Source organism: Callospermophilus lateralis, chromosome 5 (genome assembly GCF_048772815.1).
Source record: "Callospermophilus lateralis isolate mCalLat2 chromosome 5, mCalLat2.hap1, whole genome shotgun sequence".
NCBI lineage: Eukaryota > Metazoa > Chordata > Mammalia > Rodentia > Sciuridae > Callospermophilus > Callospermophilus lateralis.
In genome coordinates this window covers 49229983-49257163 of record NC_135309.1, presented here as the reverse complement: position 1 = coordinate 49257163, position 27181 = coordinate 49229983, and the positions used below count along the sequence as shown (strand labels likewise).

Here is a 27181-nt window from a genome sequence, read left to right as displayed (position 1 = left end):
ATGTATCTAATATAACTTAGAGAAGTGATTCTCAAAGGATGGTCCCAATCTCAGCTGTACTAACATCATGTGGGACCTATTACAAATGCAAATTCTGTCCCAGACCGAATGAAACAGAAACTCTGGGTGGGAGGCTACAAAATCTATAGAGGAACAAGTTCTCTGGGTGATTCTGATGCACAGAAAATATGAGAATCACTGACTTAGAATTAACAAGATAGTCAAAAAATGAGTTCAAAGAAAGTTGAATTCAACTTCCTATACTATGATGTATTAGAACTGAAAGGGCTACATCACGTTCCTAGTTAACTACTTGGAAACATACAAAAAAATTTTTTTTTTTTTTTGTATATGAACTCAACTTTCCTCTCTCTGAAAAAAAAATCTTGAAATACTGATTCTGGAATTAAAAATGTAAACCACCACTTTTAGAATATTCAAGTCCTAATTTTTCAATTTTTACAAATAAAATGCAAATGTGTAATAATATTACCAAGCATTACCAAATTTAGTTTTAATTGTTGAATTTTTTAAAAAAAGGGTACACAGTTAAAAGACACAGAGGCTGTTTTTCTTCTAGTCCAAATGGCAATTCTGATTTAGAATTAGTGATGCCTAAGATTACAAGGATAACTAGACATGACGAATTTATGATTCTATGTTCTATGTAAGACAAACCTTTCAGCAACAGAGTTCTGAAAATCTATAAAACTGTGTGCTCTCAGATATGAAGAAAGAGGGAGAGATTTTTAATTTAAAGGCAGCGTAGAAATGGGGGTGTTGGGGAGAGACTGTGATCCATCCACTGTCACATTCTTCCATTCCGAACTAAAAAATGAGAGAAGATCAAAGCTTATAGAATCATTGCCCAGTGAACACTCTTCCGCAGCTGGAGAGAACTCTAGTCTTAAGGATGTTTTTCCAACATTTTGCCCAAACTCCAACATTTATCCAAAAGAAAAAGGTTGACTTAAAAGAAGAAACAAATCAGTCCAAAAGAGCTCAACAGCTCCTAGTCAGGAACATTAAATGGCAGCGAGCTGATGACCTCTCCAGATTCGGTGACAATGGCATCATAAACCCACCGTCGGTTGCAGCGGCACTCAGGCCCACACTTGTTGGAGTTACATTTGGGGCAGGGGTAGAAGCAGCCCAGGCAGTTCTTCTCCAGGCAGTCACACAGGTCAGCGTCATTACAAATTAGCCTGCCACTTTTGTCATACTTCTTCATAACTCTGTAAGAAAAGAATGACATTCATATGACAGTACAATTGTCCTCAACATGAAGAATAAATTATTGTGCTGTGACTTCATATACACAGTCCTTTCAGTCTGAGTGAACAGCACCTTGGAAATGACCCAGAAACACTCCAGAACAGTAGGTGGCAGTGACATCATGGGAATTTCAGTCAATATGTGATTGAACCATTTCCAGTGCAGCCAGCTTGTCATGGAGAGTAACTCTTCATTTTCCCAGCATTGCCAGGGAACATAATAATCCTCAAAGAATTATGAGGAATAAGCTGACTAACACTTCTTCCTATGTTACAATTGTTTCTTTAAAATTTAACTATTCTCGATGGAATTTTCTCGAATAGATTATACTCTTCTTTCTGATATTTTTGCAATTACATTTTTTAATGACTCAAAATGAGAACTATCAGTGAGTATATCATAATCATTTAAATAAGAAAACCCTGCCACTGACATTCTACAGGTGCCACTTCTTTCCTTTCTAATGTCTTTTACCCAGTGTGAAGGGAGAATGCAGGTGACAGAGATGATAGGACACCACATCATAGGTTCTGAGTGAAGGTGAGGTACTCTGTACCACAAAGACCAGAGTCCCCACCCTGCTGTAGATTCCCATGCTTTCTCTCAGTAACTGCAACATGGCCAAGGGGCAGAGACTTTCATAAGAATTTCGCCATCCCCTCCAATCCAAATCATTTTAAAATATGTAATTCCAGCCAAGCTATTGGAAAGCCTTAGATAACAAAAACACCTCTACGACTCAGATCCATTATTAGCAGTTGAAGTTCAAAAGGCTGGCCCTTCGTTGGTGTGGTCAAATTATGTACCTGTGTACCCTTTGTCTCCAAGCTGGCAAAGCACCTGGCCTCTTCCTCTTCAGTGAGGTAATATAGCTCTACCCTGTTCCCCTTTCCTAATAAAGCATGTGTACTTGCTACATGATGTAACACTTCCGCAGAGTCATCTGAAGAAGATTTTCATTTAAGGTATGAGACCCTTCCCAAGCCCCACAGGAAATTCATACAAAGAGATGCAAATTTTATTATAGAACTGATAGTGAGTGGGTAGTCCTAAAACCACCGGAGAGTGTCTGTCCTTTCCTTGCTTTGCCTGAACTTAAAACTCCCTAGCGTTTTATTTTATGGTTTTCTGCCCATATGATACAATCTCTCATAAAATTCTCAACTACCCTACATATAAAAGTGTCTAAAACACACATGCTCTATGGATAGATAATTATACCTTTGAAGTCCTCCTTATGTACTACTCATTACATTTCTCTATGACCACTCCAACAGGAACTGCACCTTGATATAAAGATCATGTCCTTTTTTTACTTTTAGTTGAGCAATGTATGGATGTATCCCCAAGCATACTAAGATATTCTTCTGTAATTTTCCTTTTTATCCTACTCCATGATGTGAGATTCTTCCATGATGGTACAGATCAGCTTTATTCAGATATTTTTACTGCTACATGTAGCCTGCTCTATGAATATAGCACAGGTCATTTATATTTTCCACTACTGAACGTCATTTGAATTATTTACGCTTTGTTTTTGCTGTTACATTGCTGCCATGAAACTTCTTGAACATGTCTCCCCTTATACGTAATAAGACTTTGCCAGAATATATACCAAGGAATGAAAATGAGAATCATAAGACACATAGGAAATGCCAAGATGTTTTTAAATAGTGGTTGTACCATTTAACATTCAATTCATGCCCCAAAGCTTCATCAACTTTGATATCATCATACTAAACTCTGCCTTTCTGGAATACATGGCCCTTCTCCAGAAGGTACTGATGAGGTTCGGTATCCATATTAGCTTTATCTTCTGTGAAATGTTGGTTCACTATTTTCTTTATTTTTCTATTATGATGTTTATCTTTATCTTATTTACTTCTAAGAGTCTTTAAATATCTTAGATTCTGATTTCTTATAACTTTTTCCACTTTGTGATTTTTCTTTTGTTGTTTTAAGGGCACCTTTTAATGAGTATATGTTATTAATTTTTAAAAATATATATGTATTTTTTAGTTGTCAATGGACCTTTATTTAATTTATTTATTTGTATATGGTGCTGAGAATCAAACCAGTCACACATGACTGGCAAGCACTCTACCACAACTCCAGCCCCATGTTATTAATTTTAATGCAGTTGAACTTGTCAATTTTTCTTTTTGGTTTGCTTAATATGTGTGTGTGTGTGTGTGTGTAATGAGGATTGAACCAAGGGCCTCCTTAATACTAGGTAAGCTCTCTACTGCTGAGCTACACACCCAACTAGTTTCTACTTCCGATGCACTAGCAATCTTAATGAAAGTACTGCGCCCATTTAATATTTCAAATTCATTCCCTTAGTGATATTATTTCTCCTTCTAAGGATGCATCTTTGTTACTTTTAATCACATTTCCTACTAAGCTATTACTATAGTACAGGGCTTTTTTATTTTTAATTGATTTCTTGTTTCAGATTATATTTGCTAACTTCCAGGAATATGGAGTACTATTTTAATTTAGATATTTTTAAATCATAAAAGAGGCAATCTAATTAAAATCAAGGAGAAATGGAGAGTTTTATTTCTATTAATATAATAATAATAATTATTATTATTATTATTTTACTATCATCATCATCATCATCATCATCGTCAGGTACTGTAGATTTAATCCAGGACACTTTACCACTGAGCCACATCCCCAGCCCTTTTTGATTTTTATTTTTGGACAGGGTCTCACTAAGCTGCTTAGGGCCTCGCTAAGTTGCTGAGGCTAGCCTCGAACTTGTAATTCTCCTGCCTCAGGCTCCAGAGTTGCTGGGATTACAGGAATGCACCATCATACCAGGAGAGACCTTGAAAATTTTATAATCCCACTCATAAAATAGAATGAGTCATGGGCTTACTTGTGTTTCACAGAAAAATATTCATTCATCTTTGACATCCTGGCTTTCTTCTTCTGCTGCCTTGTTTCTGGGTTGAAGTCTGCTACCTGTGGTCCAGGGTTTTGAAATGCCAAGCATTTTAGCTGCCTTTCTATTTGTTGCTGAGAAACAAACAAAATGCTTTAGTAGTAGGAATTAGATAGTTCATTTTGCATTTTCAAAAGAACTTTCTGTAACTTTAATCATAATGGCATGAAAGTATATTTGTTTTATGTAGAAAACCCAAAGAGTTTGACCTGATTACATTTCAAATATGATATAAATAGTCTCCAATTAGGCTATTGCTTCCAAATAAATACATAATACAAAACTTACATAATAAAAATGTAAAAAAAGAATCATGGGGAAACACAAAACCTCTTTTTACATGAGAAACCACAGTCAGCTTCATCTAAGGTATGAGACCCTTCCCAAGCCCCACAGGAAATTCATACAAAGAGATGTAAATTTTATTATAGAACTGATAGTGAGCGGGTGGTCCTTTCCAAATAGGATGAAGATGAATATCAGAAATAGCATTTTCTGATGGATAAGAATAAAGGAATAATGGTCCAATGGTCTTTCCTCAGCTGTGAGCAGAAGATGTCCATGTAAAGTCTCAAACCTTTGAGGACCCACAGTATGCTCAGCCCTACCCTCCCGGTCTGGGATGAGTTTTAGGACTGCCTGTTCTGGGACTGTGGACATCACTAGGCCTTCACGTGAGAGCGCAGCCACCTGGAGGATCCACTCTTAGTCAAAGCCAGATTTGAATGGAAATAGCTTGCTTTAGAATTATTTTCTAGGGTGTTAGGGGAAATTTTCGGAAGTCTTTGGGGGGTTTTTGTAATTAGAAATTAAATGAGGCCTAATTGGGAAGAAAGCAATCAAATACTTCAATCAAATATTGATGACGTTAAAAAAAAAAAAAAAAAAACATGCAGCACACATATCACGAGGGAAGGGAATGCTCTCTTGAAGGATTTTAGGAGAAAATAATCTGGGTATCCCAAACATGTAGGCTGGCATATACTTGGAAACACTAAACGTGGAGACAAAAGGACAGTTTCAATGTAACATGAGTAAAGGGTCTCATAGGCTCTCCTACAATTTATTTAATATAATAGTTTAGGCAATCTAAAATAATACGTTTCTTTGAAATTTTCATCTTAGTTGTGTCTATATGGGTTTGTTTTACAGATCTGAGCTTATGTAACAGCTCTGCACTTAGGTACAGCTACGAAATGGGTAACACCTAGTACTTTCTAGGTACTAGGTGCTTAGCTCTTGCAAGCTCTGCTGCTTGCCTGTGGTGTGCCTTGAGCAAGTTCCTACTTCACTAAGCCTCAGTTTCCCATTTTGTAAAATGGGACCGATAGTAGTATCTGGTGATAAGAATTAGATGAGTCAATATATACAAAGTTTAGAACCATGACACAATGAGACCAAAATAGGGGTTTGTTCAATTAAAACACTTGAGTATATTTTTTTTCAAGCATTCTACTCTGAGGGTGAGATTTTATTACATACAAAGAACATTGGAATAAAAATGAAGGAACATGAGAGGCAAAGAGGACATGTCAGGTGAAACCAGTCCAACGGCTGGCACAGAGACCCATCTGGTGGAGTCCTGACTGAACCCACCTTTGCACTAAGTCCACCAGCATCTCAGAGATCCCCAAGTTTGGAACTCACCAAACAATATGGAATCATAAAATCCATGTATCATACCAATTGCTTCTGTCCAATTTGACAGATTTTCTCTGGAGAACTTCGATCTGTGGGTCTCTCTCGAGTGGAATTATTTTTATCTGATTTCTCAGTCATTTCCGATCACTAAAAAAAGTAACTGAAAAGAAGCAAAAACATTAATGTCATATATCCCCAGTAACTTTTTGAAAATCTCATCTCCTCCCAGGTTTTCAGCTGTCACCTCCTTCAGTCATCATTCCCAGGCTACCTTTAAAAGCCTTGACCCCCTCCAACAAGTTTTCTGACAAATTTCCTGTGTAATTTGGGCTAAATGGGAGGTGAGGGGTTTTCATAATACCCAGTTGCTAAAATGCCTGTAGTTTGCTTCAAAACACTTCAGTACACATACCATATTCAATATATATGCAGGGTGTGTGTGTGTGTTGTGTGTGTGTGTGTGTGTGTGTGTGTGGCTTCTGTGTGACTGAGGTATAGCCCACACATTGCTGATGCTGAATGCATAGTGCAGTGTTCGTCTGCTGTGCTCTATCAGGAAACACCATGCTCCAGAGGTCTCCATAAGCCCTGCCATTCTCCCTTTTTACCATCAGCTACCATGCTGACTACCAGGTGCTATTTCTCCCAAAGGAACCTAAGAGTTATGCTCTACTATGTTGACATGGGTCATTTGGCATCACATCTCTCCCAGACAGCTGGAAATTCCATTTCTATCACTGGACCTCATTCTCTTTGAGCCAAGGGTCAACACCTTTGTCTGTATCCTCTGTATCCCACTTTCTAATTCCCAACATTAGGTTAGGAAGGAATGTTGATATTTCTTTTCTGATAGTCCTAACACTGGTTCTTCCTTTCCAGTCTCTATTGAGTAGTCTACCCTGATGATAATAGTAGCAGCAGCAGCAGTAGTAATAGTGGCATTACATTACCCTTGACTAAGGTGACCTCAGCTTCACTAAATTTTAGACAGATTTCTTCCTGATAATAGAACTTTGACCTCCCTTTTCTTTAGAAGCATTTACTTAAGAAAATGTGCAATTATGAACTCTTTCTTTTTCCTTTTGGATTGTAAATCTTCTCCCATTTTCTGTCATTTTATAACCCGTGTCTGTCTTTCTCAAGTACCTGGAAACTATCCCTTTGAAATTGAATCAAGGAAGATAGTGCCCCTTTCTCCTCTGTCTCCATCAGAGGATGGGAGTCTAATTTTGACTAGGTACTAATTAGCAAACACAAGTAACGTTGTCACAAAGACATTTGCAAAATAATACAATGTACTTGATGCATCCCATTGTCCAATAAACCCCTTTCTATCTTCCGTTTCTTTTCCAGTAGCTGATCTCAGCCCTTGAGAACCCACCACCCTTTGTTTAGTGGCGTTAAGTTCATACTGAGTTCTGGTCTCAGTCCTTTATTATGACAGCTTCGAATAGTCTTCCTTGCCTATTTAAAAATTATACTTTGTCCAGAGTAATTTTTACTTTGACACTACCACATGCAAGTTTTCAGATCTGATCAAACATTCCTGTTAAGTATTTTTCAAACTGTTAGAAGATAAAATCATATGAAGCTGTTTTAAAAATCATAATTTCCTTGATGAATCCCAGACTTACTTGGGCTATCATTTTCAGGGGTAATCTGTATCATTATAGGCTCTCCAGGAAATTCCATCTTTAGGTAGTTATGGGAAACATTAGGATAGGGAAAGTAAGTATAATTTTATCTACCCAGTCTTGCCATTTGATCCTAAAACTATTGTCCACACTTTCTTCCTGCCCCTAATTCATCAAATACATTCTGGTCATGTTAACACTCCTGAAACAGAAATTTGTCTTCCTATTAAAAGACTGCAATGATTCCTCTTTGCCAATAATATCCCACCATCACTGGTGTATATTAGCCAATGTCTATCAAAGTGTTCTATACCCTCCCTGCCTGAGCTCATCACTGCACATACTTATGCTTGGGCTAACAGCCACCTGACTTCACTGCACCCATTAGCATCTCTCTACCTCTTACTTATCTGAATCTTTCAACTTCAAACTTTGGCCCTCTGCCTCCTAAGAGGCCATTGCTTATCCATGAATCTCTCTTTTAGACTCCTTATGGAACTTTTCAAGAACATATCCAGAAAGGGGTCCCAAACCTTCTAGTTTCTTCACGTAACAATTTTTCTCCTCATTGGAAAGATAATGAGCATCTTTGTAAGCAAGAACTTTTCCTGAAATGGTCTGGGATTTAACTGCACTTCATGAAATGAGTATCTTATGCAAACCCTCTGCCCAAGGCACTTTAAGTCCTTTGTAAAATGTAGGTTTCCAAAAAGATATGAGGAGAAAATTTGCTACTTTGCATTTCAAATAATGCAAAAAAATTATAAAATAGTTTCACCAGGTACTGAAATGTAATTGGATTTTTTTGTGAGCCCAAAATATTGGTCTTAGGAAAAGTAATTAAAAGGTTCAGAATTCTCTCTTTTCCCTTGTTTAGTATTCCTAAAACAGAGATTTCTAACTGGACAATACAGGGGGTCCTTGAACTTAGATAAGTAAAAAAATACATATTTGTTTTCATTAATCTGTAAGTGAAATTCTGGCATTTCCTTTTATGATAATATAACCAACATGCCTCAGTAGTGTCAGCAGTATCTGTGACCTTGTTGAGTAAGAAACCATAGATTTTATTAGTCAATTAGAGTTGTTGTGTATATGCAAATTTTCATTAATGTTTATTACTTATTTAAAATTATTATAGTTCTTAGACTTGATATTAGATTTTACTGTTTGGCTATTAATTAAGTGCATGTTATTATCATAACATTTTGATAAGTATATTTTAAGCTAATTAGTTTCCTTTGTAATCTTACAGACTTTATATTATATCATTAAAAATATCATTCTGGGAAATAATCCATAGATGTCACTGTTAACCTAAGGAGTCCACAATACAAAAAGAAGATTAAGAGTCCCTGCCAAGGGGCAGTGTAATCGACTGCCATCATCTCCACTGCTCTTGGTGATGAAAATGACATTTCCCAGCTCAGGGTCATTCAGGCTGTGGAAGATGCTCATCTTCAAGTACATGGCTGGAGGCCATGTAGCATATCCTGAGTTACTGCATTTGATAGGGATGCGAGGAATGTGAAATCAGTTTGACAAACTCTCAATTTTTCCTTAACATTTTGTCAGATTGCTTTTAAATGATAAAAAATAAGGTCCAACACAAAGAAAGGAGGCTCCCCCAAGTGGCCCATTCCTAACTCCTAGCACACAGACTCCTAGAGGAGCTAGTCTAAGAGTGGTCCTAAAATAAAGCAATCAGGTATCCGTGTGGGGAAAGAGAACACGTAGCCAGAATGGAAATCATCTGCTTCACTAAATACATTGAGTAGGTTAGCTTTCATTTTTCTTCACAAAAAGACAATCTTCCTGGCCAAGCCTGATGGTGCATCACTATAATCCTAGCATATTGGGAGGCTGAGACAGAAGGATCAGAAGTTCAAAGCCAGCCTCAACAACTTAGGCCCTAAGCAGCTTAGTGAGACCCTGTCTCTAAATAAATACAAACTAGGACTGGGGACATGACTCAGTGGTTAAGCACTGCTGGGTTCAATCCCTGGAATTAACAAAAGAATAAAGAGGAGGAGGAAGAGGAGGAGGAGGAGGAGAAAAGAAAGCAAGCAAGCTAAAGGAAAGAGTTCCTAAGGAAAGAGTTCCTCAGTCTACATTTGGACACAAGCCCCTTTCTCCACCATGAGTAGGAACCTGAGTAGCTCTGGAGACATGTTGGTTGTTACATTCAGCTTGATCTACAGTCAGTTCCCTTTTTATATGCAAGTTCCTGCTTCCAGTAGGTCTTTAGCTTTCTTACACCCTTCTCTATCCCCAGCAAGCCCAAAGTTAGTACATAGCCAGTGTTCAATATCATGTGATATTATGCTTATGGTACATGCTACATTTCAAGCACTTTATTGAACTTCCTACATATATTCCTTCACTGAATTTCCACAACAATCTGTGAAATAAGTAGTATATATTATTTTTCCTATTTAATACATGAGAAATTGAGACCCCAAAAGATTATTTAGGTCACATAGTCACTAGTAGGGTACATGAGTTTGTCATATAGACTTGTCTGACCCCAAATACTATGGTGTTTTCAGAATATTACACTGATTCAAGGTTTGATAATGATCACCATCTCTACATATGATGTTGCTGAGGAGCAATTATAATTGATGTCAGCCACACAGAACCTTTTCAAAAAGAAGCATGGGAAGGGACTGGGGAGGAGGCACTGCGGACACCTCTAGTTACTCCCTTCCCCTCTTCTGCAGCAGCACACAGCTAGGAGGAAATGCTGGACAAAGGTTTGCATCTCAGCCACATGAACCACATCTGACTTCAGGGTTGGGTTCTGAAGTCCAAATAAAAGAAAGTCACTTTTACAGTCACCTTGGGCAGCTTTAACAGAAAACTATAAATTGGGTAGCTTAAACACAGACAGCTCTGGAAGTTGGGAAGTTCCAGAGCAAGGGACTGACTTATTTGATTTTGGTAAGAGCTCTCTTCCACCTTCATTCTAAGTCCATTCATGGCCTTTAATTGGTGTATGGAGAGATAGTGATGGGTAGGAGCTTTGCCTGTGCTTCCTATAAGGTCATTCATTAATCCTACCAGATTAGGTAGGATTATCTACCTATCTACCCTATAACTTCTTTTTTAAATATTTTCTAATTGTTGATGAACATTTATTTTATGTATTAAAATGTGGTGCTGAGAATTGAACCCAGCACCTCAACATGCTCAGCAAGTACTCTACCATTGAGCTACATCCTCAGTCCATGCCCTATGATTTCTTTATTTCCTAAAGGCCTTATCTCCAAAACTAGTCACATTGGAGTAAGGTTGCCATCCTGTAGATTAAGGGCAAGGCACAATTAGGTCCATGGCAGTCATAAATACTTACATGACTCTCTAAAATTCCTTCTAAAAAGTGCCATGCTTTTGAAATAGCTCTCCACAGCCAGACATTTCTTCAGGGATGGAATAGATTGTTGTTTCTTAGGTTGAGCATGAGATAAAGTAGTTGGCTTATGCATAGGAGCCAATGATGACTAAATTATCTATGATGGAAAGATGATATTTACCTTTAAGCCTCAGAATTACACAGCCTGGCAACTTGTACTCTTTGTGTAAGATTCAGGAACAAGACCAGAGGAAAGCAGACCAGATCATTTCTATCCCAACACTCACTGTGAGGCACAGACCATCAAGGGAACACCAGGCAACCTAACTCACACTTTAATCACTTACACTCATCTTTAGGGCACCCTGGCATGTACAGTTGATTTTATGTAAACTGATTGTGTCTTGAGTAGGATGAAATGAGTAGCCCTCCATCATGACCCCTAAGAACACTACCAAATTACCAAAACAAGAAAGGTATCCAGCTTAATCTCTGGCCCAAAAATTGGCCTCTATTTTTATTCAGGAGCAGACAAAGCCATTTATTCAGAGACACTATGTGTAAAACATCTCTGGAAAACTATTTAGAAACAAGATACACAGACATTCATAGCAGACAAAAGTATCAAGCTATTTTAATCTCATTCTGTCTCTACCCTTAGTTCCTGTAGTTGCTGAAAATGATGGGTCACTGAGATAATTGACAGCCGAGTCAAATCCCACTGGGGTGTATTTGGTAGAGACACAACACTGTGCAGGTAGCCAATTAAGTCCTTGCTTCTCCCTCCCAGCTGCATCAGCTGTTTTCTAAGCCAAAGATTGCTCAATAACCTCTAAAAGAAAAAACTCTCCATTGCCATTTGTCCACAAAAATTAAAAGTAATTTTGATCTAATCTTTCAAGAGTGTTGTAGGATGAATAAGTTTAATGCTTTAGAAACAACTGTTTACAATAGCCATAGATTCCTAGAAACACCGTTATAGCTGTGTTTTCCTGTACCCTACATACTACACTCTCTCTCTCTCTCTCTCTCTCTCACACACACACAAACACATCTGTGGCTCAATGTAAAATAATGTAAAAACATAAATGGTTTATTTTAAATAATTTGAAAGTACTCTTAGCAGAGAAATTGATAACCTGAAGAACACAATAGTACCACATAGTTTCTATTGCTAATGATTTGATTGCAGCAAGCTGGTATCACTTCAAATCTGGTACCTTTTTAAGGGTCTTTCTGGGTCAGTTATAGGTCAGTTTCTATAGTTCAGGACCAAACTACGCCTTATTCATAATATGAATGGCTTGAATCATGCATATTATGAATCATAAATTCTTCTTTACAATTTTAAGGATTATGAACAAAAGAGACCTGTTTACCCTGCCCCACCCAATGCAGATGGAGGAGAGGAAGACTCTCTCATGACACCAGAGGATTAGGCCATTTTTGGCATTATCCTGGTAGATGTCCTTGAAAAGTATTTGAGATACTCAAGTGTGGAAGGTTCTTTCTCCTAGATCCCTACCGTGCTCCCACGCTCATTTCTTAGTTTTCATCTTTATATCATTCCAATAAAGGAACCCTAGTCATCTTCCGTTCTTAACCACAACACATTAATCTAACAATATATATGCAAGGTCAGCATTGGGTGGCTTGTTTTACCTCTTCTTTCTCCATCAACCTCAGAGGGCTCCAGGTTTAAAATGCATCATTTGTGAAGAAGTGACTTTCAATTGACAGTCACATTTCTACTGCTCCCTGCTCCTTAGAAAGAGTCACCTGGTAAAGCCAAAGCAGTGGAGTGGTAAAGAGAAAGTGCACATACCTTTAAGTTGGATGAAAAGAAGGAAGGAATACTGCAAAGAAAGAGAAACTGCGTTGCTTTATTTTCTTTGTTTTGCTGGGAAACCATAGAACCCTCAAGGGAAAAACCATAGGGCCTCCAAGGTGCTTCTACAATTTAATACTTCATAATCATGGTGGGGGAGGGGTGGGTGTGAGCATTAACTCGTTCTTCCACCAGGAGTCAATTCTAGAACGCTTTGGAATCAGTTAATGATAGCTGTTTTCTCTCCCATCTTCCATTCGAAATAAGCAACTAATTTAGACCTAAGTTTTGGCCATATGGCTCAATCTCACCTCTGAACTTCAAATGTTTAATATTAACACCAAATTGCCCCTGGACTAGTTTTATATTTCAGTATAAATAGCACACTATATACATAAATCAGCTAAAAATCATGTCAGGAAAAAAACTGTGGTCCCAAGAGAAAACTAAACCATGTTTATAAGCTGTGTCTAAGAAATGTATTAATCTCTAAATTACAACCCTCAAAACATTGTCCTCTGCCACCAGGATTCAGATATTGTGTTGTGAGTCATTAAAACCACTTTGCTGTCAGGTTAATACCAGCCCTGTTCATTTGTGAATTATAGGGTAAAAACCACCATTGCATTCCTAATTACTTTTGCTGCAAGGAAAAAGAAAGAGAAACAAAATCATCAGTGAAAGGAGTTTGCAATCTGTCTGGCAATGATGCAAAATGTTAAGGTGTTTCCAAAGAGGCAATATCTTTTACTTGAACTTGACATTTATTAAGGCACTTCTATATTTTGGGGTACATTTTAAATAATCGAAAGTGTGTTCCTTCTTGCAAATAAAGCATTAATAAAATTCCAAGCAGGTAAAAATCCTACCAGACTTTTCCATAATCACACTCTACAAAAACATATTCATTGGTCAAGTTTTGGCTTTGTTCTTACATCGTCAGCAGAAGTTACTCTTCACCCACCTGACTCCACAAGATGCTATAACACTGAGAAAGATGGAACAGCAGGGGCCCAGTGCAAAAGCTTTTAAAACTAGGTGGAGGAAAATCTGCTAGAGGGTAAAAATGGCAACCAACCAAGAAAAGTACCATTAAAAACCTTCTTAAAAATGAAGGTGCCAGGCTGGGGTTGCAGCTCAGTGGTGGAGTGCTTGCCTCGCATGTGGAGGGCACTGGGTTCGATCCTCAGTACCACATAAAAATAAAATAAAGGTATTGTGTGTCCATCTACAACTAAAAAAATATTTTTAAAAAATGAAGGTGCCACAATAGCTAAACTAGGGAACCAACCTAGGATGTCCTCCAACAGATAAATGGATAAAGAAAATGTGGTACATATACACAATGAAATTTTCATCAGCCATGAAGAAGAATGAAACTATGGCATTTGCATATTTTCTATGATCAACGGATGCTGAGCCATAGTATGGGGGTAGGTAAGGATGAATTAAGGAACTGGATTGTGCAGAGGGGAGTGAAGGGAGGGGTGGGGCTGCGGAGAGGGGAAGGACAGTAGAATGAGACATTATTACATGTATTATTACATGAATAATATAGTACATACATTACTCATGTATGATTACACTACTTGTGTGACCCTGCATCTTGTACAGCCAGAGGAATGAGAAGTTGTGCTCCATTTGTATACAATGTGTCAAAATGCATTCAACTGTTAGGTATTACTAAATAGAACAAAATAAAAAATTAAAAACAAAATGAACATATTGAGGTTCATAAGGACTACCTCTAAATCTAACATGTACCTTTCTCCTTAGAAGACCAATTTCATTTGTTCAATTGCATTGACTCAAATGAATTTAGAAATATATTTTAAATTATCATAATGAAGATGCTAAGCAATAATGGTACATCACAGTATTCAAAGTTGTAACTTTCTATTATTTTTCAACTTAAATGTCATACAAAATAATTATCCCATGTCATTTACAAACTTCTTAAGCATAACCTTATAGTTTTGAACTATTGATTTAACTGGTGAATCTTCTGAAGAACTTTATAGTGCTATTAAAGATTATAATTTCATTTTAAAAGATAAAATGGTATTCTCCAGAAATAATAATGCCTCATTAAATTTTCTAGTCTTGAATTTATTGCACCTTTGACATGACTTATAGAGAAACTATATATTTTTTCTCTGTAGACATTATCAGGTTTGTTAGAGAATAAGTTGAATTTAATATAAAATTGGTTGCTTTTTCAAATAAAGGATTCACATGCTAAAAACTCCTGTTTATCTATTAATTCTGAAAGCAAAAATCTTTTGCTTATGAATTGTATTATTTTATCAGTTCATAGTTATCTGCATATTAATTTGTAATATACACTGTACTTTAAGTAACCCAACTTATAAACTTATTCATTGTAGTATTGTTTGCAATTGCAAAATTCTAGAATGCCCATACATAGGAGAGTGGTTAAATACCTATGGTAAATCCACACATGTATAAGAAATAAGGAGTACTATGCAGCTGTGAAAAAAGGAGATACCTATGAAGTGATAGTGATTTCAAAAATATATTTTAAATAAAAAATGCAGAGTATAAAGGTATATTTACTGTACTTAGGTGTTGAGAGCCACAGCCAAGCAGATTGGGCTAATATGTGTAAAGCTGTGCTAAATGGAGGACAAAACCTGTTATGGAAGGTTGCCAATGAGGAATTTTGCAAGGAGACGGCTAGGCGAAATGCAGCAGCTGGTTATTCTCAGAGAAATCTAGATATGTTGTTAGGAAAGGGACCTTATGAGGATCAGCAGCAACAAATTGCATATGATCCTGGTATATATTCACAAATTGCTGTAGATGCAGTTAAGGCATGGAAGACTTTACAAGGACATGGAGGTTTACAAGGCCAATTATCTAAGATAATACAAGGAGCTAATGAATCTTACGCTGAATTTGTAGATAGGCTTATTCAAACAGCTACCAGAGTTTTTGGGAATATAGAACAAGCAATGCCATTACTAAAACAACTGGCTTATGAGCAAGCGAATTGTTGGTGCAGAGATATCATTAGACCATGGAAACATGAAGATTTAAACACATATATTAAATTATGTAGAGACATCAATGAACAAGAGCAAGTCATGGCAACTGCAGTAAAACAGGCTTTAGATGCCAGAGACATTAATGAACTAGGGCAAATTGTGGCAGCTGCAGTAAAACAGGCTTTAGATGCCAAGCCAAGAACATGCTACAATTGTGAACAAACAGGACATTTTAAAAGGAATTGCCCCATAGGAGGAGGGTTTAACAAAACTAGGTATCAAAGGAGTAGAATACCGGGTATTTGCCCACGATGCCGCAGAGGGAGACATTGGGCTAATGAATGCCATTCTCAAACCATCATAGAGGGTACTCCATTATCAAGAAACGAACAAGGACCAAGTGTTTATCCACGATATTGTGGAGAAAGGCATTGGGCTCCATTGCCAAAAAATGGACAAGGGGGCCCAATGCTCAAGGGCCCAAAACCACAAATATACAGAGCACTGGAGGATCCCAGCAACCCCATCAGAGTAGTGCCCAGAACACATTGTCCATTAGATCCCTCATCAGACAAACCAGAGGGAGCGCAGGGTTGGACATCTGCGCCTCCGCCAGATCAGTACTAACTCCAGAGATGGGAGTTCAAATCATTCCCACAGGGGTAAAAGGACCTCTTCCCAAAGGAACAGTAGGCTAATTATTGGGACGCAGCTCTTCTACTCTAACAGGACTTATGATAAGTCCTGGGGTAATTGATCCCGATTATGAAGGTGAAATAAAAATTATAGCCAGTTCTCCAAACGGTATATCTGTAATTTCACCAGGAGATAGAACAGCACAGTTACTAATAATACCAAGCCTACATGATAAATTTTCCAGTCGTGCTGTAGAAAGAGGTTCCAAGGGATTAGGCTCCATAGGTGTAGATTGGGCTATGCTGTCTTTAAATTTAGATTCTCGCCCCATGCTAAAATTAAATATTCAAGGACATGAATTCAATGGGCTACTGGATACAGGTGCAGACCTTAGCATCATCTCTTGTCAAGAATGGCCAAAACATTGGCCATTACAACAAGCCACTCAAACGCTTCGAGGCCTAGGAGTGGCGACTAATCCCCATAGAAGTGCAATGGTATTAGATTGGAAGGATCCTGAAGGATGTGAAGGAACTATACAGCCATATGTATTGGATCATCTTCCTATAAATTTATGGGGACGAGATGTCCTAGATCAATTAGGTTTGACATTAACAAATAACATCAACCAAAATGTACCCACTATTATGACTAGACAAGGTTTTAGGAAAGGAAAAATATTAGAAAAACAAAAACAAGGTATAGCAGCACCAATACAAATAGATCAAGGAACAGACAGACATGGGTTGGATTTTCAGAAAGGGCCACTGAGACAATAAAAATTACTTGGAAATCAGAAAGACCAGTATGGGTTCCTCAGTGGCCCCTGACTAAAGAAAAGATACAAGCAGCCCATGATCTGGTCAAACAACAATTAGAGGAAGGACATATACAACCTTCTGTATCTCCCCATAATACTCCCATTTTTGTCATCAAAAAGAAATCTGGTAAATGGAGATTATTGCAAGATTTAAGACCCATTAATAATGAGATGGTTATTATGGGACCTGCTCAATCGGGGATTCCTCAATTGTCTGCTTTGCCAAAAACTTGGTATGTTTTAGTTATAGATATTAAAGATTGTTTTTTTTCAATTCCAATTCATCCTGAGGATAGTCCACGTTTTGCATTTACTATCCCTGCACTGAATCATGAAGGTCCTGATCAGAGATATGAATGGAAAGTACTCCCTCAAGGGATGGCTAACAGCCCAACTATGTGTCAAATTTATGTTAACAAAGCAATCCAGTCACTTAGAAATCAAAATCCTGAACTACAAATATTTCACTGTATGGATGATGTACTATTAGCACATAAAGCTAAAAACACATTGCTAGAATGTTATGCCACACTTACAAACTTATTAAAAAATTATAATCTAGAGATAGCAATAGATAAAGTACAATTAAATTTTCCAATTAATTATTTAGGAGTTCTATTATCCTCAACCATGGTCCGTCCACCACAAATTCAAATATGAGTAGATCAACTCAAATCACTTAATGACTTTCAAAAGTTATTAGGAGACATAAATTGGATAAGGCCTTATCTAGGTATACCAACAGGAGAGTTGGGACCTTTATTTGATATCCTAAAAGGTCCATCAGATCCAAATTCACCCCGAATGTTAATGCCTGAAGCAAAAAAGGCATTAAAAATCATTGAAACATATATGGAAAATATGCATTTGGATAGAATTGATATAAGTTTGCCTTTATTATTTATTGTACTACCAACAAAAAATATTCCTACAGGAGTATTTTGGCAAGAAGATCCATTATTATGGATACATTTATCTTATTCTCCTAACACTATTCTTACTAGGTATCCTGAGGCTGTAGGACAATTAATACTCAAAGGAATAAAAGCAGCAAAGGGAGTGTTTGGAATTTCTCCCAATAAAATTATTACTCCATATACTATGGATCAAATTGATGAGTTAGCTAATGAGTTAAATACTTGGGCAATAATCATGTGCAAATCTAATGTTTCATTTGATAACCACTTACCATCTAATCCTTTATTGTCTTTTTGGTCATCACATCCTGTAATTTTTCCAAAAATGACAAGAAAAACACCTATCGGGAATGCTCCAAATATATTCACTGATGGATCAAATAATGGTACAGCAGCAATAGTTACACCTGATCAAACTTTTACATTTTTAGTACCCAAACAATCAGCTCAAAAGATAGAGCTTAATGCAGTATTACAAGCTTTTGTGATGTTTAAAGATTCTGTATTTAATTTATTTTCCGATAGTATATAGTTAATGCTGTAGTATCCCTTGAAGATGCTGGTAGGATTTCCCCTTCCTCTACTGTTTTCTCTTTGCTTTCCACTATACAAAGTCTAATCTGGGACAGAAAAGATCCATTCTTTATAGGACATATCAGGGCACATACAGGATTGCCTGGAGCCCTTAGTTTGGGCAATGATTTAGCAGATAAAACTACACATGACATACATATTTTCTCTACACTAGAAGAAGCTACAAATTTTCATAAAAAGTTCCATGTCAATGCTAATACTTTACAAAAGCATTTTAAAATAACTAAGGAACAAGCTAGACAAATAATAAAACAATGTCAAAATTGTGTGACCTTTTTACCACAAGTTAATCTTGGAGTCAATCCTAGAGGACTGATACCTAACCATATTTGGCAGATGGACGTCACACACTTGCCAGAATTTGGAAAATTAAAATATTTGCATGTTACAGTTGATACTTCTTCTGGATTTTTGATGGGCTCCCTTCATGCCGGAGAAAAAACTAAAGATGTTATAGCTCATTGCTTACAAAATTTTGCCACTGTGGGCGTTCCAAAACAGTTAAAAACAGATAATGCCCCTGGTTATACTTCTACCTCTTTTAAACAATTTTGCTCATCATTTGGCATTACTCATATAACAGGAATCCCATACAATCCACAGGGACAAGGCATAGTTGAAAGAGCTCATCAAACTATTAAAATGTACTTATTAAAGCAAAAAGAAGGAATTGGGAAGGGGTATATATTCCCCAAAGATAAACTTAAAATAACCCTTTTTACTCTAAACTTTTTAAATTTGGATTCATCAGGGCTTAGTGCTGCGGAAGGGCATATGTGTCCAAAAAATGTACATAAGCCCAAGGTACTTTGGAAGGATATTCTAACAGGACAATGGAAAGGTCCTGACCCAGTAATTGTCTGGAGTCGGGGGTCTGTTTGTGTGTTTCCACAGGGAGAACAGCAGCTGATTTGGATTCCAGACAGATTAACTAAAGCGATTTCTACAGACCAAAAAGAAGATGTGATATCCAGAACTCCAGTTTGGTTATTCTTACATCTGCGACAGAACCAGAATGCTTTTTTCAATATCTATTTTATTATTGCCCTTTCCCATATTTTGTTTTTTTGAGCTCATACAGACCTAGGTTAATGTTTTGCTGATCAGTTCTATTTTTTGACTATAGAGTTTTTAAACATTGCAATGGAGATTTCACCTGTAAAAAGTTATAAGGCCTTTACTATTATGTTATGTGTCGTATGTATTTTGTGTGCACACTTGTGTTTTGTGTTTGAATGAACATATGTCCATATGTCATATATGATGATCGCTCATGAAAAAATGGATCCAAATAATTTTTTTTATTCACGTGATTTAAATGGTTTAATTTAAATTGGGTAAACAGCTGTTGAGGATTGTTTTAAAATGTGAACAAAAAAGGAGGTTAACAGATCTGTTTGTTTACTTTCACCTTTCCTTTTCATTATATTGAATAATTCTCTTAAAGACAATGTAAATTATTAAGAAAATTGTTTTCTTTTAATGCCTTCTGGAATGTTACATAATTTTTTCTTTAGCCATTATTGCCAGAATTCCTATCTTCATCCCAGTGCCGGTGAAGACAATGTAAATTGTTAAGAAAATTGTTTTCTTTTAATGCCTTCTGGAATGTTACATAATTTTTTCTTTAGCCATTATTGCCAGAATTCCTATCTTCAGTGAAGACAATGAAAATTGTTAAGAAAATTGTTTTCTTTTAGTGCCTTCTGGAATGTTATATAATTTTTCTTTAGCCATTATTGCCAGAATTCCTATCTTCATCCTAGTGCATGAAGACAAAGATAAAACCAATCTACAGCTTCTGCAATAGCCATCACTGAACTGCTTGCAGAACTTGCCTGGACTATGTATCACTTATATGCATTGTGAACTCACTTGTATGCATTGTGAACTATCTGTTGGTACAGCGACTTCTGGTAGTGTTGGGGTATTTATGCTGATGGTGTCATCGGTGGTACAATTTTTCCAAAAGGAGCCGTCAGCTGGCTTGGTGTATCTTCCTCCCTTCTGCTTGTCATGATCGTTCAGCTAAAATTTGGGGGCCAACAGAGGTGAGGCAAAGAACCTCACCCCCCCCCCCCGCTGGTATGAAGACCTCTACACAGGTGTGGCTGTATACTGGACTGGTAGTCAGTGATGGGTAAGATCCAATTACTATGGTACCAACCTAAGACAGGAGGCTGACGCCTTGAGGTCAGCTCATCCGATAACGGGTAAGGACCACATGTACTATTGGACAACCTAAGGCAGGCACGGTCCCTAAGCCACATGCTTGTTGTTTAAACAGAGAGGGGGAGATGTTGAGAGCCACAGCCAAAGGGGCCCCAGCAAACTTTCAGACTGCCAGCTGATGATTGGCTCACAGTGGCCCCAGCAACATCTAGCTGATTGGCTCCTCTGCGGTGAAGCTCATTGGGCTGTTTCCCTGCCCTTTCAGGCCACGGAGCTGCTCATTGGGGGACTTTTTGGCTCCACCCATGCGACCCAGCCAATCGGCCTCAAGAGGAAGAGGATTGTGGGAGGTGTGGAGGCTGGTGGTTGGGGAGTGTGGCTTGTGGGAAGCCGGTGGTGGCAGTTGGGCTTTGAGGGTTTTTTCCTGAGGAGCTGTTTTGTTTGGCTTGTGTGGTTCTAAAAATAAAGTTAGTTTCTTTTGACAAGTGGCTCCTGAATTGTGCCCAGCCAAACTGCGGCACTTAGGTTCCTCAACTTATGATAGGCTTATGTCCCAATAAACCAATTGTAAGTTAAGAAATGCACATATGGCTGAGGGTGTTGCTCAGAGGTAGAGCACTTGCCTAGCATGCAAAAGGTCCCGGATTTGATCTTTAGAATTAGAAAAATGCAGGAACTAGACCTAACCTGCTGAACATTGTATCTTAATAATAGGGTACATTGTATAGTTTTTTTCTCCTTGGGATCACACAATTGGCTAAAAGTCTTGGCCAGGAATGCTGCTATTCAGCATTACAAGAAAATATGTCACATATCATTAGCCTAGAAAAAAACAAAATCCAAGACCTACAGTAAGCTTTCTATGCAGCTGTGAAAAAAGGAGATTCCTGTGAAGTGATAGTGATTCCAAAAATATATTTTAAATAAAAATGGCATATCACTTTCCCACCATCATAAAGTTGAAAAATCATAAGTTGAATCATTGTAAGACAGAATTGTCTGCATATTACCCTTAGGTAAGAAAGAAGAGGATATAAGAAAATTGCTACTGGGCCAAATAATTTTTAAAAATTTGATAAGATGTGGGGTGTTTATTGAGAAATAATTAAAAAGTAACTGGCTTTGAGAGCCACAAGCATCTATAGAGGGCTGCAGTAGAAACATTCTAGTTTTATCTCCTAAATTTTAAAAGTCTTCTTTAGAAGCTATTGAATAGCTCTCACTGGGCTTATCCAATTCTCTAACAAGACCCCATATTGTCTGGATCCTATGACTGCAGGCTCACTGTGGGTTTTGTTGGTTAAGCACTATTCTGCTATGAACCTGTACTGAGTTGCTCTTTTCCTAGTGGGGACCCGGGTGTAGGTCCAGAAGTGCATGGCGCTGATCACCTCAGCTATCACAGTAGCTCTGGAGGTATCAGTTGGTGTGACTGAATCATTCACTCACTTGGCAAGCATTTAAAGGCCAATAAGACATGGTTTCTTTCTTCAAAGAACTCTCAGGTCTACTCCTAGGAGATATGTAATCAAAACAGTACAGTATGTACAATGCAAGTGTTCAAGGCACTGCTGGACCAGTGGAGAGCTTAGGACTGGTGGTGGACTCTCCCTGGGAAGACTTGCCAAGTAAGGCTCCCTAGAGGAGGTCTACCCGAGAGCATCTTCCAAGTGCACAGGAAAAGCCCAGATAGGGAGGGAGCAGAGAAGGCATTCTACATAGCGGGAGCTGCTCTAAGTAATGACTGAAGGTAGGGAGAAGCCTACAGAGTTCAGAAAGGTTTATTGGGGATGTGAGGGGTTGTCCTGGCTATGATAATGCTAAACCCCAAAGTACACCGCAAGAGCTTCTGTGAGATAATATAGACTCTAAAGAGTGTCAGCCCAATGACAAAATTAGAGTGGCTGGCTGGCAGATGAAGTGAGACAATGAAGAGGGAGTAAGTGTTGTCAGGACCTCCAGCAGTTCCATTTGGAAAATCATTAAAATTATTTCACACAACGTCTAACCTAAACAGTGAGTGGTATATGATTATGATATGCAAGTTAATAGTTTTACATCAAATAATTGAATTATTTTACCATTACTACTGTTATATTTACTATGAGTCTTACTATGTTGGCCATTACTGTTATGCCAATATTGGGCTAGTGGTATGAGTTTCTGGTATCACAATACACCTATTGTTTCATGGAGTACTTCCCCACTCTCAGGACACGTTTTTCACTTGCTATACCCAGATTTGGTCCTCTTACTCTCTCTTCCAGGAATGCCTTCTGTCACTCCATTAATGAAAACTACATCCATTTGTTACATAACTAAAGCTTTAAAATAGGTATCTTCTTTGACCCAGTAATTCCTCTTTGTGGAATTTGTTCTGAGGAAAGATGAAGATCTTCATACAGATATACACACGCAAATACAAGAACAAATATTGTATTAATTGCTAGGTTGTAGAATTGTTGAGAGTCAGCATTTAGCTACCATTTTATCAAACAAAATAATACAGTATGATATTACCACTAGAATGATATTGTGGTGAATTATTATTGTGTAAATATATTTATTTGCAAAAAGAAAGATCTATACACTTTATTGATCAGAAGCATCTGAGAATGTAGAGGATTTAATTTTTTTCTTTGTGAGAAAGTTTTGGTAGATTACATTTTTTCTAGGAATTTAAATATTTCTCCAAAGTGTCCAAACTTATTAGCATGAATTATCATTGTGCTGTCATCTAAGTCTGTAGTATCTATAGTTATCTTTTTTATTCATAATTGTTTATTTGTGCCTTCTCTCTTAGAGATTTCTCATTAAAGGACTTTTAGTTTTGTTTTTCTGCATATTATGTTTCTCATAATTTTCAGCAGATTTTATATATTGGGGTATGTTCCGCTGTCTTAAAAATATAGGCTTAGCTCCTTAGTTTGCATTCCTTTCCCCCCACTAATGTAAGCATTTAAGGATAAAAGATAGGTCCTGCCTCTGCCAGCCCAGCTTACTTTTAATCCTCTCTCCTTTTATCATATCTCTGTTATTGATTTTACCTCTTGCTTTCAAAGAAGAAATGTTTTCTCAATGTTTTCATTCCGTGGAGAAGTTTGTTCAATATTCCCTTCTGCTTTATGGTATTTTTGTTCTTCCACATGTTCTTCTCTTTGTTTTCCCCACTATTTTGAAGAGGGCCCATTCTGGTCCTTTCAGATCATCTGTGATCTTTGCAAGGAGCCCATTCTTACTGGAACAGGTTCTTGTTGGAGGAGGAGGAAAGGCAGGCCTGGGGCTGGGGGTGAATGAGCTGGTGAGAGTGAGCAGTTAGGTGGGCTGAATTTAGGATTTCCCACCAACCCCTGTTCAGGACATAAGTCTCAACCTGTGACTCATTCTCCCTATGGGTACATGGTAGAATCTGGGTGTCTGAGTCCTCTTGATTGATCAATACCAGCAGCTTCATAGTTGATTGCTACTGGTTCTCACCCTGCCACCATAACAGGAGGGTGGTTTATCCACACACTTCCTCATTCTGCTCCATTTCCTCTGTACCCCATGAAGTCTGTTTCTATGGAAAGCCTGTCTGGGGTTTGCAATTCCAAGTAAGTTTGCAGGTTTGGCCTTGCAGGGTGTGCTAGTTAATTTTGGAAGATTCAGCATTTTGTTAATGATCCACAGACACATATGTTTGCGCTCAGATTTCTTTCATGGCTGGCGCCAATTTCCACTTTATTTAGAAGTAATTATTCATAGACGGTGTTTTTCAGATTGTGCTGTTTTCTCAGGTGCACTGAATTTTCATCTGCTTCACACCCTCCATATTTATGAGGCCAACTTCTAACCCTAACCTGGTTTCTCTTCCTTCAGCTATTCATATCTTCACATATTGCTACCATTAGTTATCCTCCTTAAAATTCATATTTCTCTGTGCCACTTTCCTCCACCACAACCTTTGAGGTACTTTGCGATCCCCAGCATTTTTCAGGCCTTCTATGACATGACCTAATGCTACCTTCCCAGCCTCACGTTCACTGCCCACGTCCACTAACCTGACACTAACTGCCAGAATGTGCTCACCTCCAGCACCCAGGTACACTGTCCTCACAGTGCACGTCTAGAATCATCACTATGAAACCTTCCCCATCACCTGCCCACTTAGAATAAGCACCCTGCTTCTATGTTTCTAAGCTCGTTTAGAGTTTACAGATAAACTTCCCCTTATCTGAGGTTTCTCTTTCCAGTTTCAGTTACCCTGGGTCAACCAGAGTCTAAAGATATTAAATGGAAATTCCAGAAATAAACAATTTATAAGTTTTAAATCTTATACCTTTTTGAGGCATGTGATAAGATCTTGGGGCCATCGTGCTCCCTCTTCCCTCTTGCTCAGGACACGAATCACCCTTCTGTCCAGTATATCCATGCTGCATAGCCATCTCAGTTATCGGGTCAACTGTCATGGTATCACAATGCCTGTGTTCAGGTAACCTATAGGGTTTGGTACTTTTGGAGATTTCAGGCATCCACCAGGGGTCATGGAACATATTCTCCTATGATAAAAAGGGACAATTGCACTTCTTTACATTTTTTGCTTTCCCCACCAGAAATATATCACTTCCAGGCAGGATCCTAATGTCATTTAGGGTGAGCACCACAGCACCTAGCAAGCTCATGCTTGTGCATATCCACCAATAAAAAGGATCAGTGACACATTTTTTTCACTGGGAATATAGTAACTTAGTGATCAGTTTTCTGTGAGTCTGAGCATGTACGTTGGTTTTCCACAACCTAACCCACTCTGCTACCCCTACCTCTACTTCACCTTGGCCTCTTAAATTGGAATGTAAAGCTTCTGCTATGCATGAAAGGCAAAGGAAGCCCGAAGGAACAACACAACAGGGACAGAGAGCAGCCCCACTCCACGAACTTCATCTGAAATGTGTCCCATGTTCCTCCTGTTGCCATAACCTGAATGTAGCGCTGATCTCAAATTTGTATTTAAACACAAATGAAAACCTATTCCTGTGTGTTAGGAAATACTGTTAGATCTTAGTAGTAGATATCTCTGAGTTTTTGTTTTATACTTTCTGTTTTCTATGTTTACCCATTTCCTATAATAAGCATATATTTCACAATTTTTAAATATCTTAAAACATGCTTCTGTGACTAATGCACAGTGCAGCTGTCTTGTATGTGAAGAATAAATATGTCCAGCAGATGGTGCAAAAACCCCAATGGAAAAAAAAAAATAAAGAACCTTATTTCAAGCCTTTTTTTTTTAAATGAGAGTAAAGTATATTTTGAAATATTATACATGCATAAGATAAGTATCACTTTTTCCAATTAGGATCCCATTATTGTGGTTGTACATTATGTAGAGTTACATAGGTCATATATTTATATATGAGGATAGAAAAGATATGTCCAACTCATTCTGCTGTCTTTCCTGTTATTTCCTTTATTTCCCTTCTCTTCCATCCCCCATGTCTAGTCCAATAAACTTCTAATAGGAAGAGCACGTTTCTGTGTGACCAGAGATTAGCCAAAATGGAGATTATCATCTCCAATAAGTATGATTCATTTACCTCTTCTTCAGTCAAAGAGGAATCATTTCAGAGGCAAGTAAGGGGCTCTGTGAGACCTACAGAGGCTGCAGAGCAGGATGGTCTGCATAGGAAATTGCTGAGGCAGGAATAAGTTGCATGTTCATATGACACTGAATCTAGAAAGGGTCTCGAAGACCACGTAGTCCACTGAGTTCTCAAACACTGTTAAACAAAGACATTTCTCTAAAAAAACATCAGCACCTGAAACCCAGCAAAAAATGTAGCTATCTTAACTGAACTGCGGCATGGAGTACAAGAGCCACACGAGGACTTGTCTGTTCCAGCCTAGACCTGCCCTTTCAGTGGCAGACATAATTAAGAATTGACTATACATTTACAGACTCCAAAAATACTTCCAAGAGGTCCCTGGAGAAAACCACTAATGCAGAGCAAAACTGTCGTTTTAATGTTAAAAAAAGGGAAGTTCAAAGGAGAGAGATTGCATATTAAAAATAGAAAACACATAAACAGCAAAAAAACAAACAAACAAAAAAAAACATTAATTGCTTTTAAAGAAAACCACCAACAAGGACATTTGAAATGTATCCATAAATTTAATGCTAATGTTTTTCACAAATTTGACATTTGAAATTAGAGTTTATAGAGTATTAAGTTTCTAATTTTGTAACCTTGGACTCACTTAAATCCACTTTATGGTCACATATTGTTTATAGAAACCACATGAAACTCAGCATTTCATTTACTGATAGCTTTGTGAATAATCTAAACATATTTGTAGATTATATTCATATTA

At 37.7% G+C, this 27181-nt stretch overlaps 1 protein-coding gene across 2 annotated transcripts; it reads right to left on the bottom strand.

Moving 5' to 3' along the window:
- Nucleotides 1–1012: 1012 nt before the first annotated feature.
- Arl14epl (ARF like GTPase 14 effector protein like) lies at nucleotides 1013–25177 on the bottom strand. Of its 2 annotated transcripts, none has more exons than XM_076855881.1 (4): nucleotides 25152–25177; nucleotides 5912–6029; nucleotides 4163–4302; nucleotides 1013–1235 (listed from the first exon to the last, which is right to left on the bottom strand). In XM_076855881.1, exons 2-4 carry the CDS (start codon nucleotides 6005–6007, stop codon nucleotides 1013–1015), a joined length of 459 nt encoding a protein of 152 aa, XP_076711996.1. In that variant the 5' UTR covers nucleotides 6008–6029; nucleotides 25152–25177. The 2 variants fall into 2 exon arrangements, with proteins under 2 accessions (XP_076711996.1, XP_076711997.1); XM_076855882.1 differs by lacking the exon at nucleotides 25152–25177 and adding an exon at nucleotides 23881–23948.
- Nucleotides 25178–27181: the final 2004 nt, after the last annotated feature.

What these genes read in the sequence shown, in the direction of transcription:
- Arl14epl (XM_076855881.1), bottom strand. Translation starts at nt 6,007, where the DNA reads ATGACTGAGAAATCAGATAAAAATAATTCCACTCGAGAGAGACCCACA. An exon ending in AAATTGGACAGAAGCAATTG is followed by an intron (nt 4,303 to 5,911) that starts GTATGATACATG and finishes TTTGTTTCTCAG; the next exon opens with CAACAAATAGAAAGGCAGCT. An exon ending in TATTTTTCTGTGAAACACAA is followed by an intron (nt 1,236 to 4,162) that starts GTAAGCCCATGA and finishes CTTTTCTTACAG; the next exon opens with AGTTATGAAGAAGTATGACA.